Source organism: Gossypium arboreum, chromosome 4 (assembly GCF_025698485.1).
Source record: "Gossypium arboreum isolate Shixiya-1 chromosome 4, ASM2569848v2, whole genome shotgun sequence".
NCBI lineage: Eukaryota > Viridiplantae > Streptophyta > Magnoliopsida > Malvales > Malvaceae > Gossypium > Gossypium arboreum.
Window position 1 is genome coordinate 40,310,837 of NC_069073.1, and position 15,961 is coordinate 40,326,797.

The 15,961-nt window shown below is 34.5% G+C and overlaps 4 protein-coding genes across 4 annotated transcripts; 3 read left to right on the forward strand and 1 right to left on the reverse strand.

Annotated features, from left to right (window-relative positions):
• The first annotated feature begins 682 nt into the window (after positions 1-682).
• On the forward strand, positions 683-1,564 carry LOC108459231 (nuclear transcription factor Y subunit A-2-like). The gene is made up of 2 exons (XM_053026480.1): positions 683-988; positions 1,150-1,564. The coding sequence occupies exons 1-2, from the start codon at positions 857-859 to the stop codon at positions 1,396-1,398; spliced, it is 381 nt and encodes a 126-aa protein (XP_052882440.1). The 5' UTR covers positions 683-856; the 3' UTR covers positions 1,399-1,564.
• A 961-nt stretch (positions 1,565-2,525) lies between these two features.
• LOC108457920 (RNA-binding protein CP33, chloroplastic) lies at positions 2,526-4,587 on the forward strand. Its single transcript, XM_017757131.2, has 4 exons — positions 2,526-3,108; positions 3,228-3,329; positions 3,831-4,139; positions 4,222-4,587. The coding sequence occupies exons 1-4, from the start codon at positions 2,653-2,655 to the stop codon at positions 4,336-4,338; spliced, it is 984 nt and encodes a 327-aa protein (XP_017612620.1). The 5' UTR covers positions 2,526-2,652; the 3' UTR covers positions 4,339-4,587.
• Positions 4,588-8,812: 4,225 nt separating this feature from the next.
• Positions 8,813-9,658, forward strand: LOC128291782 (uncharacterized). The gene is made up of 2 exons (XM_053027173.1): positions 8,813-9,097; positions 9,400-9,658. The coding sequence occupies exons 1-2, from the start codon at positions 8,878-8,880 to the stop codon at positions 9,528-9,530; spliced, it is 351 nt and encodes a 116-aa protein (XP_052883133.1). The 5' UTR covers positions 8,813-8,877; the 3' UTR covers positions 9,531-9,658.
• Positions 9,659-10,456: 798 nt separating this feature from the next.
• LOC108458253 (syntaxin-121-like) lies at positions 10,457-12,339 on the reverse strand. The gene is made up of 2 exons (XM_017757575.2): positions 11,331-12,339; positions 10,457-11,089 (listed from the first exon to the last, which is right to left on the reverse strand). Exons 1-2 carry the CDS (start codon positions 11,884-11,886, stop codon positions 10,650-10,652), a joined length of 996 nt encoding a protein of 331 aa, XP_017613064.1. The 5' UTR covers positions 11,887-12,339; the 3' UTR covers positions 10,457-10,649.
• Positions 12,340-15,961: the final 3,622 nt, after the last annotated feature.

Genomic DNA, 15,961 nt, shown 5'->3' on the forward strand with positions numbered 1-15,961 from the left:
AAATCAACTTTAAGTACAAAATAATACACTGAAAGGATGTAGAATTATAATTATAATTATTTATAGATGAGATTTGATTGTATGACTGAATTTACAAACCTTATTTAATATATATACAAGTTTCAGTAAAAGGTTGAATCCAATGCCTTTACTTTTAAGCACATGAATCTCCCTTATTCGAAAGCTTTTCATATAATTTCATTTGTTAAATAATCTTGATGACTCATGTAATGTTGAACTGAAACCAAAGTTTAAGGGTGCATGCAATGGTAGAGAAGAGCAAAAACTGCTGAAGATTACTAACAAGCTAGTTGGTTTTCTCTTTCAGGTGATTGCAATGATTCAGGGGATGAACCAATGCTTAAGGCAATCATCTCTAGGCAGCAATCACTTCAGTCGGAACATGGACTTGGTCAGCCCATGGTAATCTTCCATAAACCGGCTCATCTCACCTTCTTACCTTTGTTAATAATAATAACCTTTTTGGACTCAAAAACTGTAGGTTTGTGCAAAATATCCTTACTTAATGGATCAAGGCTATGGAGTTCTCCCTACTTTTGGACCTCAAATTTCGGTTTGTCTCTTCTATTTTCTCTACCTAACAACTTCTCTTGAATTAATTATACTGCTGGAGTTTTATCGTCATATATGGCACTGGATCTGCTTATTTCTTTCTGATCTATCAAATGATTATGAGCCACATATGTGGCAATGGATGCTCTACGGTTGAGAGATAGCTCCAAATCATCTATAACTGGATCTGTTTGATTCTTGCTAACCCTCATGACCATGGTCGAAATGTTCTTTATCTATATAATGCTCATGTAACCCAAATGTATGAAATTAGGGTCGTGTTATGCTGCCGTTGAACTTGGCTACTGAGGACGGACCCATATACGTAAATGCCAGGCAGTACAATGGAATCATTAGGCGTCGGCGATACCGTGCAAAGGCTGCACTTGAGACTAAAGTGACTAAAGCTCGGAAGGTATATGATCTTCTTTCTTTTGGTTTCTGAATCCTCTAGTTGGGAAAGTTTTGGCCCAAGCTTTTGTGGAGACAAGTTGGATATGGTATATTTAAACAGTACTAGATGGTTCTTGACTTGAAAACTGCATGAAATATTTAGATTATGCTTTTGTCCTACAGCCATATTTGCACTACTCGCGCCATCTGCACGCAGTGCGTCATCCAAGGGGAAATGGAGGCCTTTTCTTGAACACAAAAAGTTCAAACACGGGCAAAGATGGAATGCAGATGATGAAAGCTAATGAAGGGCAACTTTCTCGGCTTACAGGCTCACAAATTTCTCAAGTCCTACAGTCTGACAGTGGAACCATCAACTCGTACAAGGAACCAAATGGAGGAGGCTCAACATTTTCAGGGTCAGAGAGGTGAGCAGCAGCATGTATTCCAGGGGGGATCTCAGCAAGTGGGTTGCAATAGCAGATAAGTATTGTTGCAACCTGAAAATTTGATTCTAGGGGGATTAGTGGGGATTCGGTTTCCCACTTTCCCTGCAGCAACCAAAGGGATCAGGTTTCGGTTGCTAGGCAAATCATTCTTGGCTCGTCTCACTTAAAGCTCTTCTTTACCACTCTCAACGCCATTGCTCTCTTAGGTATGGTGGAAGATGCTCAATTAAACCTAGTATAAGATATATAATGGATCAGTCAGACTATATAAATGGAGTGTTTCCACTGATCCAACAAGAAAGAAAACTTCAAAGTTTGTTTAATTATTATTTTTTTTTTTTTTTTTGTAATCCTAAATGTTTAGAATTGTGGAGTTCCTAACTCGGAATTATGTAGGTATATGTGAAATAATCTTTATGGTTGTGGTATTAGATGTGTTTTATATTATATTCTTGATCTACTTCGTTGGATTACTTTGAGAAGTGCTAAATTTGTCCATACCATTTTGCTTCCTCATGTATAATTCCGCGTATGATCTTGGGATTATTGTTGGTAGTTAAAATGAAAATGAAACCATTTAATATGGTATTTGTGTTATTGTTTTGTCCAATTTGGTATTTGATCAAAGTTATATATTTTGGTACTTAAAGGTAACAAGGTTAATTATTTAGTGTTTAATTCAAGTTTTAGGGTTAATTTAATGAAAGTTAATTGGTAATATTATTAAGTTTGAATTTTTCATAATTTTTTAATAAAATAAATTTAATACTAATTGTGAATTTATTTAATCTTGTGTTTAGTTTATCAAATATAATATGATTGATATGATTTAATTCGAGTTTTAAGGTTGACTATAAATTTTATCAACTCAACTCTAAAACCTGAATTCAATACTAAAAGTTAACACTGTTACCTTTATAAACCAAAATATTTAATTTTTATCAAATACAATACTAAATTATTTATTAAACCAAAGGAAAATTGCAAAGGAAAATCCGTAAAGAAATATAATGGGTTCATGTTTTACTAGTTTCAGGTGGCCCAACTAGAATCCAACCCAAAGTTGATAATCCAGATTCTGGACCAACACCAACGAAGGACACTTCAATGGAAAGACAGAAAAAATCCTGCCGAACCTTATCCATCTTCCAGCCATTTCCCATTTTAATTCCTTTTGGAATATCCCATTTCTTTTCATTGTTTCCATTGGTCATCCATTTCTTCTCTTTGGAGAAATATGTCAGCTCCTACACTCCCCATGGCAGCCGGTGTTGCAGCTGTCTCTTCTTCACTTTACAATAACACCAAACCCTCCTCTCTTTTTTCTTCATCGATTCACTTCCTTCCTTCAAGACTTAGCTCTAAGCAGTTAAAACCTTCCAACCTCAAAACCCAAAGCCTCAATTCCCTTCCTTTGTCTCTTAACTTATCTCTCCCACGTCTGCCCTGCTTTTCAGCAGCTTTTGACAGCTTCCAAGTTACTGAAGATGACCAAAGCAGTGGAGAAGAATACCCAGAAACAGAATCTCAAGACCTTGAAGAACAACCACAACAAGAGGAAGCTGAAGAAGATAAGGTTTCAGAGTCTGGCGGTGAAGAAGGAAAGTTGTATGTTGGGAATTTGCCTTATTCAATGACTTCTTCTGAGTTAACTGAGATTTTTAGTGAGGCTGGTAGTGTTGCTAAAGTGGAGGTTTGTGGATTTTTTTTCTTATTGTTTAACCATTCGATTTTGGGTTATCCTACTTTATTTTCCTTGTTCTTTTTTTTTCTTTGGCTAATGGTTTTTTCTCGTTTAATTTTGTTTAATAGATTGTTTATGATCGAGTTACGGATAGGAGCAGGGGATTTGGCTTTGTAACAATGGGGAGCGTTGATGAGGCCAAAGAAGCAATTAGACTGTTTGATGGATCTGTAAGTTCAATAATAGAGTTTTATTTTGACTTTCTACATTAACCATCGCTTGAACCTTCAATTCCCAATGAAATATTATAAATGTATAGACGAAAAGACCATAAAGTAGCTTCTTCTTTTTTTTATCACTAATTTGTTTGCATTGCCTGATTAAACATTTGATGTTGACTGTTGGAACTACTTCCGTTTGAATTCCGGTTTTAATCATTATCTCAACTTAGTCTTAGATCAACTATGTTTATCTGTTATGACATCAGAGCAAATATTGCTCTAAAGAGCTAATATTTGGATCCTGCATGATTCATCTTCTTCTAATGATCAACACTCCTAGAACCACACAAAAACCCTCTACTCTTCCATCCTCTTAATGTCAGATTCAATTAGATTATATGATTATTAGGTTTACAATTGAAGGGTATTTATTTGATTTTTGGAGCACCATTTCTGTGGGATATTCCATTTTGACTTACTAGTAAATTGTTTGTTCCTAATTGCTAACAGCAAGTCGGAGGTCGGACAGTGAAGGTGAACTTCCCGGAGGTCCCAAAAGGAGGTGAGAGGGAAGTAATGGGACCAAGGATTCGGAGAAGTTACACAAGCTTTATCGACAGCCCTTACAAGATCTATGCAGGAAACCTAGGTTGGCGTGTCACTTCAGAAGGTCTCAGAGACGCATTTGCTAGCCAACCAGGCTTGTTGAGTGCTAAAGTCATCTATGAGAAGGACACAGGAAGGTCTCGTGGTTTTGGATTCATTTCCTTCGAGTCAGCAGAGACCGTTGAGTCTGCTCTAACTGCCATGAATGGAGTGGTAAGAGTCAGTTACTGAATAACTCAGCATTGAAGTTTTGATTCCCTTTTTAATGTGTGTTTCAATATGGTCACGCTTGTAGGAGGTTGAAGGTCGACCTCTACGATTAAATATGGCTGCAGATAGAGCTCCTCGTACTCCTTTGCCTGCCGAAAATAGTCTTGAAAGGAGCGAATTGGTTTCAAGCGTCACTGTTTGATAGGTATACTAAAACAAATAGGTGATTTTGAAAGGAGGATCTAGAAAATTATGCAGATATATTACCTTTCACTTCCAGATTATGTTTCCATAAATATCATTTTCCACCTTATTCAAGAACTGATTAAAAATGTGTTGCATGTAAATCATAGAGAGAAGGGAGATGATTCACTCGACTTCTAAATTTTGGACTATATGTAGTTCTACATTGTTTGAGTTATGCATATTATGACAATTCCAAAAGTAAAAACTCCTATAGACGTCCATTCTTATTTGGTTAAATAGTCACTTCGATTCTTTCTTGTTGCACTAAGGTTGAGTTGGCCAATTATGAACTTTGGGTCTTGATAAATTTCTGGGCAATTCCCATGAACCATGATTTGCATAACACACGAAATACCTAAAATTGCAACCAGAAATACCTGCAAGTGTTCTAGCTGAGCAATGTCACGGATTTCTTTTGAGCAAACCCCTCGGATTCCTTGGGGGTCCAATATGGAGCAGTAAGGTGTGGTCTTGGTCTTGAGAATTTTCGGTCAAGACCGGGACATCAGCATCCTGAGTACGCATCTTGATGACAGGACAGGGGCCTTAGTGAACTTCTGGCTAGACCAATCCTTCATTGGCGGAGAATGATAAATTTGTTTGGAGAGATGACACAGAGAAACTTCTCAATGTAAAAGGTATACGAATTCCTTTGGGAGGAACAGTGATAATAACTGTCGAAACTATTTTTTGTTATTTAAAAAAAAAACGGGGGTCGACTTTAGTTTTGAAAATGATAAACGAAAATTGAGAGTCGCCACCAATTTTTTTTTGTTTAGGTGTGATCAGGTCAATTAGAAATTTGGTCATTTTAATAAAATATTTTGATTTACTAAAACAATGATCTTGGTCTACGAAATTTGAGAAAATGGGTTCGCGAGTCGGTTACGTATGAGGAAGGATTAGCACCTTGGTAACGCCTAAAATCGGTACCTAATTGATTAATTAATGTCTTGATGTCGAAAGTTGAAAAGATTTTAAAATAAAATTTAAAATATGATCCCTTTTTATGAATGTTCGTTTTACAAAAATATTTGAATAAATCGAAACAGAAGCTAAAGACCTTATCTCGAAGTAATTAAACGTCACATTTAACATGTTAGGACATGACATTTTAAATTATTGAGAATAAGCTTGTCTTTTGATTTTCAAAACTCATGCATTTTAATTTCAAAAGGATATTCGATCATTTGGATCAAACGGAAAAAAATCGAAACCTAGCACGTTAGGGCACGATTTTTTGAATTTCCCAAACATATTTCTTTGGAGTTCTAGCATTTGTTCTCGCATATCTTGTTGAATTTTGATCAATTGCTCTTGCATTTGTATTTGCCTTTGCTCTATTCTCTCTAACCTTTGGCCCATATCCTTTTTCGGTTCTGAAATAATTTTACCTGATTAAGGTCCTTTAGTGAAAGTTTAATGCAAATGACGCAATGCAATGCAAATGTATGGAATGAATGCAAAAGAAAGGAAGGCGTTGATTCTGAATTTAATTTCATTAGAACAACTTTTCTAGAAAACAAATTCTTTTACATAAAACGGATTACATATACGGCCTTTCTCTCATATTCCAAGCGAAGACACCTATCTTTCTTTTCATATCCGGATGTTATGGTCGAGTCTTGCGAATTTTCTAAGATGTCCCCATTAACTCCTTTTTGCTTGATCCAGGCTGTGACTTGTTGCTCACTTATCCCCGCGATACTCGTCAGTTCTTTTAAGAAAGTTGAGACGTGATGGCTCTCGAATAACCTTTGTCGGTTTTAATCCTCGAGAAATGAAACAAAGTTGTGTATTTCTTTATGGGCTATCAGCCTTCTTTCATTGTGTTTACTTGGACCATATTTAGACAACCGTGTTATAATCTACTTTATCAAGAAATTCATTTTCTTATGACAAACTGTTCTATTTAGCAATCAAATATGAATCAACACCTCCTTTCTATGATGATGTAATGCAATGCAGTTATAAACAAAACAAAAACAAAACACGTTAGTACAGGAGAAATAAATAACAAATAAAGCACCTATTCGGGTGACCACTAGGGGTTCGGAGTGGCTCTACTTAGGGTAAGCTCATAGGTCTCTCTATATGTGGCTCGGTTCTAGAGTAAGGGTACTCGAACCAGCAGATTCCTCGATCCTCACCCATTATAGGCTCATATGAATCGAGTTCGGTTCAGGGGAATACATTTCCCTATGACCATGCGGAGATGAAAATCTCACGAAATCATAGGTACGGATGTATCCCGGAAGCAATCGACTAGCCTATGCGGAAGTGAAAACCTCACGAAGACATAACTTCTCACTCCCACTTAAAAGGTGTGACCACATCGGTCATGCAATGCAATGTGCGAGGATATATGCATAAGAAAAACTCGAAGCAATAAAGAAAATAGGAAAAATAATGAAAACCGTAAGAAAAACGGACGAAATGCAATGAAGGGATCATAAGTTTAAAACGAGTTTTCAATATTCAACAAAGGAAAAAAATCAATCAATTTACGGATCGACTCTCAAGTTCCCCAGAGGAGTTGTCAAGCTGTCGAAACCATTTTCTGTTATTTTAAAAAAAAAGGGGGTCGACTTTATTTTTGAAAATGATAAATGAAAATTGGGAGTCGCCACCAATCTTTTTTTTTTAAGTGTGATCGGGTCACCTAGAAATTTGGTCATTTTAATAAAATATTTTGATTTACTAAAACAATGATTTTGGTCTACGAAATTTGAGAAAACGGGTTCAGGAGTCAGTTACGTACGAGGAAGGATTAGCACCCTCGTAACGCCCAAAATCGGTACCTAATTGATTAATTAATGTCTTGATGTCGAAAGTTGAGAAGATTTTAAAATAAAATTTAAAATATGATCCCTTTTTATGAATGTTCGTTTTACAAAAATATTTGAATAAATCGAAGCGGAAGCTAAAGACCTTCTTATCTCGAAGTAATTAAACGTCACATCCAACACGTTAGGACACGACATTTTAAATTATCGAGAATAAGCTTGTCTTTTGATTTTCAAAACTCATGCATTTTAATTTCAAAAGGATATTCGATCATTTGGATCAAACGGAAAAAAATCGAAATCCAGCACGTTAGGGCACGATTTTTCAAATTTCTCAAACACGAAATATTGCCTTTATTAGAGAATTTTCTTTTTATGAAATAATAGTAAATATGAAATTTAAAACAATGTGTATTTATTTTTTTTAGAATAGTAATTTGCGAATAAGATTATTATGTCGATAAATAATAAGAATGTGAATATACTGAAAAAGGTTCACAATAATCACATAATTTGTACTTCTTAACTGCTTGATATGAACGAACAAATAAGAGATAACTAACATAATATAATGACACAAAAATAATAATAAAATGATAACAATGATAAAATTTAAATTAATAAACGATTAAAATAAATAAACACAAAGGCAAAATAAAAGAAAATAAGAAACAATTGTAAAATATGATGAAGGAAATAATACATGGAACAAATTAAGAGTGAACATGAAAATGACTTAAAACAACAATATATGTAGCAACTTAAAACCAATAAAGTATAAAAACAATTTAAATTAGAGCTATATGAAACCACTTGACATGAAATATATAAATTTTAAAGAAAACTTATGGAAGAAATTTAAAATGAGTAATAGAAAATGGTTCAAGATAAATAATATATACATTATAAAATAAAGTATAAATCAATTTGAAATAAATAATTTATAAAACAATTTAAAGTAAATAATATATAAAATAATTTTAAAAATAATACAAAACGAATTAAAATAAATAATATGGTAAAACAATTTAGAACAAATACCATAGGAAAAACTTAAAATAAATAATAATAAAACTGTTCAAAATAAATATTATGAAAGATTTATAATGAATAAAAGAAAACAAAACAAAAAAGAATACAATATAATGAAAATAAGATGACAATAAAATAATGTATGTATACACGATATATATATATTTAAAAAAAAAAGGTGAAAGCCAGTAACAATAAATAAATAAATAATATTAAAATAAAATAGATTCATAAAAGGGTTAAAATTAAGCAAAGGATTAAATCAGGATTAAGACGAAATTTTGGGTCTAAATCGTAATAAACCGATAAATAGATTGGGACTAAAGTGGAATGCGCGTAAAGCAAAGAGGATTAAGAATGCAAATAAACCAGATCCAGAAATGAAGTGTTTAAATGTAGACTAAAATGAAATTGGCATAAAATTCCTAGGCCAAATTTTTTTTTTAAAAAAAAAAAAGAAGAACAAGGGCCTAATCCAATAGCAGCGCAAAAGAGAAGGACTGGCCACGCAAATCACACATTTTAGGCGCACAGACCCCTTCTCCTTTACCCAAACGGCGTTGTTTTATAGTTCTATAAGAACCATGTTTTTTTTTTGTTTAAAACATTTCACTTCACATTAAAAAAAAAACCAAAACCTAAAAAAGAAATCCTCTCTTAAGAACCCCCAATCCCCGATGAAGCAAATCCGGTCAACTCCGCCATGGCTCCGCCTTATATGGTGGCCAGAGACCTATAAACCCACCTTTCTCACCGATTTTTGGAGCCCATCATCTATAAAGCATAGATTCAAGGGCAAAACTCCGAGAACATGGCCAAAATCAGTGGAGCAACCAAGAAATGCATATTTATTCTCCTTTTTTGATTTGACCCGAATGGAGAACGACCATCAACAAGGTAAGTTTTCTTCCCCCCTTTATTTTACTACTTATATTATTATCTTGTTAAAAAAAACAGAAAAGTAATCAGAATAAACAAGAACGAAACCAAAATCACCAAAGAAAATCACCTTTTTTCTCTCTATATATTTCTTTTTCGTTTTTATACATGAGTTTTTTTGTAAAAGAAGTCGAAGAAGAAGAAAACACAAATGGCCATCGTTGTTTTTATAGCCCATTACAAATTGTTTGTTTGTTCGTTCTATTTTTGTCGTTTTCTCATTGTCTGCTTCTATCTTGCGTGTTTGCTTCATTTTACAGGTGTCAGAGGCATGTGGAGGCAAGCCGAGAAGCAGTGGCAAAGGCAAGGGTGGCGTGCGGCGCTGGTTAAGCTGAAGGAGGCTAGGGTTTGTTGGCTGAAAAGTTTTAGGATTAGTTGGGCTAGGGTTTAGTTTTGGGCTTGGGTATTGGGTTAATTTGTAATGGGTTTTAATTGGGTAATAATAGACTGTTGTTGGTTTATTGAGTCCGGTCAAATTTGGGCATTTACAATAACAAGAAGTGGAAAGCCCTTTGCAAACTCAACCTACCATTGGAAAATTTGTAACCATTATCTCCTGCGACAGGCAACGACATTTGCCCAATACGTCTCTTCCTCGAGGGCCATATGGTTTGGATGCCCTTTCTTGCTAGCCTTAAATTTTAACAATCACCTTTAAAAATTTTAGAATTTTATCTCGAGTATTTAACAAATATATATGCATTAGGAGTAAATAATAAATTAAGATTCGAAAGAAGCTTATAGTATTGTTTTTTAGTTGATATGCTGAATGCTATTTATTTCGTTTGATCCTAAGCATGAAGGAAATCAAACAAGCCAATATTCAGAGTTTCAATTTCTTAATATATTAAAATATGACAAAAGCTTATCATATCAGTTAAAGTCGTGTTGCATTTTTTTAATGTTTTATTTTATTTTTTGAATTTTTCCATTTTATTTTTGAATTTTTATACTTCTTTATTCATTTTGAACAAATATAGAGACATGATTGTTTAAATTTAAATCAACATGGAGAACCACATTCCAAATATGTATTTTATAATTTATTTATCCAAATTCATTTTCATTGGCATGATGTTTCAACAGACCATTTCCGTGAAAACTCAATTGATTTTATATATTTGAAATTATTTTAGGAAAGATTTTTGGCATTTAAACCAAATTGTCAAGTGGCAGCTACCAGTCCTCAGCTTGCATTTATTTAATTAAAAATTAAATTCCTATTCAGTCACCCACCATCGTTGAATTTGATTCCGAAAGCAAGAAACTGGCAAATATGTATATTCAGGAAACAGGTCACCCACGAACTATATAATATTATTTAATGGAACACTATTTCATTTAATAAACAGTAAAATAAATGTAATAGTAACAATGAAAACAGAAAAGAATTCAACCAAAAAAAACTAGTTACAGGGAAGAATCTATAAACCTATCCAAAGAAATAATAAGATGCAAAATCTCGAAATCTCAATGAACAATACTGCATACCTAACATGTCAACCTAAGTTCAAGCAGTAGGTGGAGCTGGTGGGGTTGGTGTTGGATTGTTGTTACCACCGCCGCCACCACCGCCGCCACCACCGCCATTGTTTTCCCATGGTTTAACAGTGAACAACACCACAAATAAGACGATCACCAGCAACAGTATGATAGCATAACAAGTCCATTTCCTGGTGTTTTTCTGGTAATTCCTAGCTGTTTGAAGCCTCTCAGTTCCACCTCTCACAAATGAATTAGCCCTATTCACATGGCTCTCGATATCATCCAATTGCTCTCCTTGAGCCTGAACCAGCACCGCCATGTCCAAGAAAACTTGATGCAATTCCTTGAGATTCTTCTCCAAATCCTTAGCAGCATCATGCCTTTCTTGAATCTCATAGATGGTGTCCAAAATTCTGCCCCTCCCTTGTTCTTGAATGGCTTTTTGCAAAAAACTCTCACTCTCTCCTTCAAATCAGAACACAAACACCAATCTGAATTGTTAATTAAACCAAAACAACTACGAATTTGAATTAAACATTACTGCACTATATGAAAATCATTCCAATATTAGATTACGCCCGAATTTTCATTTAAATATTTCATTGACAATCAAACCAAATCATCCATGAATCCCGCAGTTTCCCGGAAAATTTCCTAGCGGAGAGCAGCTAAAACTTGAAATAGAAAAAAAGAAGATGAAACTGACCTGTTGAAATCAAAAGATCAAGAGTTTTCTCATCTGGGTTTTCTCCTGTAACCGTGAAATATCTTCTTTGAACAGTTTCTCTATACTCTGACGAGATCTTTTCCCTCAACCCATTAAAACTCTCCATAGAATCCTTCAACTTCTTTCTCAGCCCGTTCACAACCGACGTCCTCGTCCTGTCCGAAGAAGAACCCGGTCCACAGCCAAGTAAACTCCGGTTAGAGGCGTTGGAGCGGTCAAGCGCTTCCAACCTAACCTTAATGAGCTTGGCCTTTTTCAAGGCCATGGCTACATCAGCATCCATCTTTGCTCTCAATTCTTTCACGGCTTTCGCATTGTGCAACGTCTTGCTTCGCTCGTGAGACGATGAAAGGTCGTGGTTTAGCCTCTCGAGTTCTTTGAGCTCGTCTTTGATGGACTCCACGTCTTCGAAGAACTTGTCGAGGTTAACACCGCCAGAGGTGGAGGAAGACTGAGTCATCTCGATTACATGGTGATCAGGGGACGCCTCTTCGCTCCGGAAGCGAGAGAAGGAGCCTGAGAACAGATTGTTCATCTTGGGGATTTCAGGATCAGAAAGAAATTATATGAATACGGGTGAAAAAGATTGGTGTATCAAGTCATAAACATGAAAATCTTGATCAGAAAAATGGGATTTTGAGAAAAGGGTGAAAAACAGAGTTTTGAAGGTTGAAGGAGGCAGCTGAGGGGGAAGGTGGGATTTTGGTCAATGAAGTCCCGAGTTTCAACAAAGGGGGGTCGAAGAAGTCAAATGGGGAAGGAGAAGGTGAGATAAACATGTAATTGTTTATTGTTTTTTTAAATAGGAAGGGAGTACAGATTTGAAAAGGGGAAAACGAGGAAACATCTTGGAAAGGGGAAGAAAATAAAGAGGGCCATGACTGAGTCAGGAACCGAGTCGCATTGTTTTTTCCGTTTGGTAAGTTCGAATGTTCTTACGAAGAATAGTTGAGGGGAAAACGCGTTGGAGTTGCGGGGTTGGGGGGGGGGGGTGAGGAAGATTTTTTATTTGGGTAATTGATTTGATTTACTAGTAATTTGTTCCTTTCTAGTTATATATATTGGTTTAATTTTTATATTACTATTTTTTAATATAAATTTAAAACTATAGATGAATTTTAATTTAATATGTAGTTATATATAAAATTTTAATTTTAATTTAAATATATACTTAAAATATTATTTATGTATCTAATATATAAATATAAAATGATGTTATATTAATAATTGTATTAATAATTTACAGAATTGAATCAAATCAAAATTTTATATATAAGATTACATAAAATTTAAATTCATGTATAAAAGTGCATATTAAACTATAATTCATAAATAATTTTAAGATTTATTTTTTAGAAAAATAAATTCTGATTTGAAAAACTTTTGTTTGTGAGGAAATCAATCATTTGAATATTTTAACAACTAAAAATTAGGTAAATACTAGTTGAAACGTGTAATTTTTATTTTGTAAGTTTTAAACATATTAGGGAATATTTTTATTAACTTCAAAAAGTAACATAATGCGACGAAATAAAGAAGACAAACTAAACTCAAGCTAATAAACATACTCATATATTTCCTCTTATATCCTTCTTTCATTAGCAAAAGAAATGACCACCTAAATTAAGATTTGGCAAAAAATCATTTAAAGAGGCAATAAGATTTACTTGTGATAAAACCATCCTAACTAAATAATGAATCATTTTATTAGCTTTTCGTGCCCAAGAAAATAACAATTTTAAACTAATATCCCAAACTCTAAATCATCGTTACCTTACCTTGATAGCACATTCAACATACAGCAAAAGTTTCAGCCAATCGGGGTTCCAATAATGAGCAAATATACCTTAACATACGCTTAATCATCCTACCATCATTGTCTCCAATTTCCACTGCAAAACTTGTAGAGTTTTCATAACAACATCTATGTCGCACTGTAGCCAACCCATTGAGGTCTAGGCCAACCTGTATCAATAATGGACAAAGTTGCTGATCGAGGTTGGGCAACTAGTTGAGCATCACTTATCTTTCGAAGAACATAACAACAACATGAATAATTTGAGCTGAAGCCAAATTCTTAGCTTCCAGTAGTGTAAATCGCGATGGAAGCAAAGGCTCCACATAATCATTAAAGTGTGCTCCACCTTTTGATCATCATGCAAAGACATCAAACTCATTATAATCTTATGTGAAGATGATTAGGTCATCTCCAACTTGTTGCCAAACTTTCTAGTTATGACTCCTTTTTCAGCCAACCTCGAGTTATGACTCATATTTTTTTTATTTTAATTTTTTTTAGTTAAACTCTGCTTTTAATTTCTACTTAAATTTTAATTAGTATAAATTCTTAAATTTTAATTAGTATAAATTATTTTAATATAATTTGAGTTATAAATTTAGTCTATAAATAGGTCACTTTTTCTAGAAAAATAATTCATTACACATCTAGGTATTAATTTTTACAAGCTTTTAAAGAATTTTGTATTTACATCTTGAGGGTTCTTATTTTTGGTTTTGGGGTTTAGTTTTATCTCCATATTTTATACTCTTCATTTTGTCATTTTAGTGAAATTATCTTTACTTGTGATTTTTTTAACTTTTTAAGAAGGTTTTTCCACATAAAATATTTGTATTCAATCTTTTCAATTTTTGTAACACCCCAAACCCGTGACCGTCACCGGATTCGACCACGAGGTGTTACCGGGCTTACTTCCCTTATTTCCCTCTTGGAAATTATGAAATTTTTGTTTCAGGCAGGCTAGCTAACTGCGTCACTGTTACCTTAAAAATCATATCTCGAGTTCCAGAACTCGAAAACCAATTCCGTAAATTTTCCCTGAAACTATACTCATATATCCATCCATGGATTTATTTCTAGAATTTTTGGTTGGGCCAATTGGTACAGTTTATTAGTTAAAGTCACCCATGTTACAGGGGTCGACTACACTGACCTTCGCACGTTACAACTTGAATATCTCTCTGTACAGGGCTTTAATACTGGTGCCGTTTGTTTCTAATGAAACTAGACTCAAAATGGAATCTGCACATATAAGGCATGACTTCTAATTCTTTCTGGATAATTTATAGTAAATTTTCAAAGTTGAGACAGGGGATCCAGAAACCGTTCTGGCCCTGTCTCACGAGAACTTTAATATCTCTCAGTATACTACTCATATGGTCGTTTCGTTTCGTCCATATGAAAATAGATTCATCAAGGTTCAATTTCATAATTTATTCACTATTTAATTCTACTTCTACTATTTTTAGTAATTTTTCAATCTCATATCACTGCTGCTGTCCGCAACAGTTACTGCAGTAGACTATGCCAATTTCATGAATCTTTCCTTGACCTTACTAATCATCCATCATACATGACACAAATTATGGCCACCTTATCAAAATTAAAGTTTCTAAGACTCGTGGCTATAGGTTCTAGCATCCCACTCAACGACCACATAGGCCATTTTCACATGGCTTAAAGTTTACAACCCATAATTCAACAAAACATAATAGCCTATACATGCCAAATGTTCTCCTAGTTCAACTACGAAGACAATACCAAAAGATTTCCAGCGGTGTGATGACTTCAACGACGGTTCCGAGCACGCAAACAATACGAGTCCAAGAGACCTAAAAGGGTGACAAGAAAACACCGAGTGAGTTTATAACTCAGTAAGTCATAAGCATTCAACCACCATCCATTAATAAAGTTATCACAACATGAAACAATAAACGAGGCTAGGTACTCATCCATACCAAACTATACCATAATTCCTCGGACCTTTCGGTTCAATCTCATACCAAGTCAGACATCCACATTTCATATTCTACACAATAAGATATTTGAGGCATTTTCACACACTAACTCATTTTCACCACAATCACACAATTGCAATCATCACATAGATTTAAAGCTTACCAAGCTCAACCCGAGCATGAACATATTGCCTATTCGTCATGAGCTCAAGGTACTTACCCGATCCGCTGTCCGGGATTAACTCGATAATGTCGCACACTCAGTGCCAATTGTAATGCAAGAGCATATAGTGAATCCGCACACTTAGTGCTATAAAATCAGCTCGCACACATAGTGCTATATAATCAAATTCGCACACTTAGTGCTGTACAATTTTAAACCCGCACGTAGTGCCAATCTTGTCACCGTATCCATTTATACCCGCACACTTAGTGCCAATCTTGTCACCGTGTCCATTTATACCCGCACACTTAGTGCCGAGACCAATACTTTATGCAATTTACCACCTTTATACATTCAACGATGGCATCATTCCATACACATACATTTCCATTTACACATCAATTCATTAAACACAATTGCATATATATTATGATCATTTAAATCAATACCAAATATATGCTTAATGACTTACCTCGGATGTTGTCGAATGTCTTCAACGGCTATTCAATTACTTTTCTTTCCCTTGTCCAACTTCGATCCTCTAAGCTCTTGGGCTAATTCAAACAAATTTATCTTATTAAAGTCCCATCATGCTAGCTTATGGCGAATACCCATATCAAATAAGCAATTTACCTTAACTCGTAACCCACATAGCCAAGTTACATATATAACCCTTATGACCGAATATGAA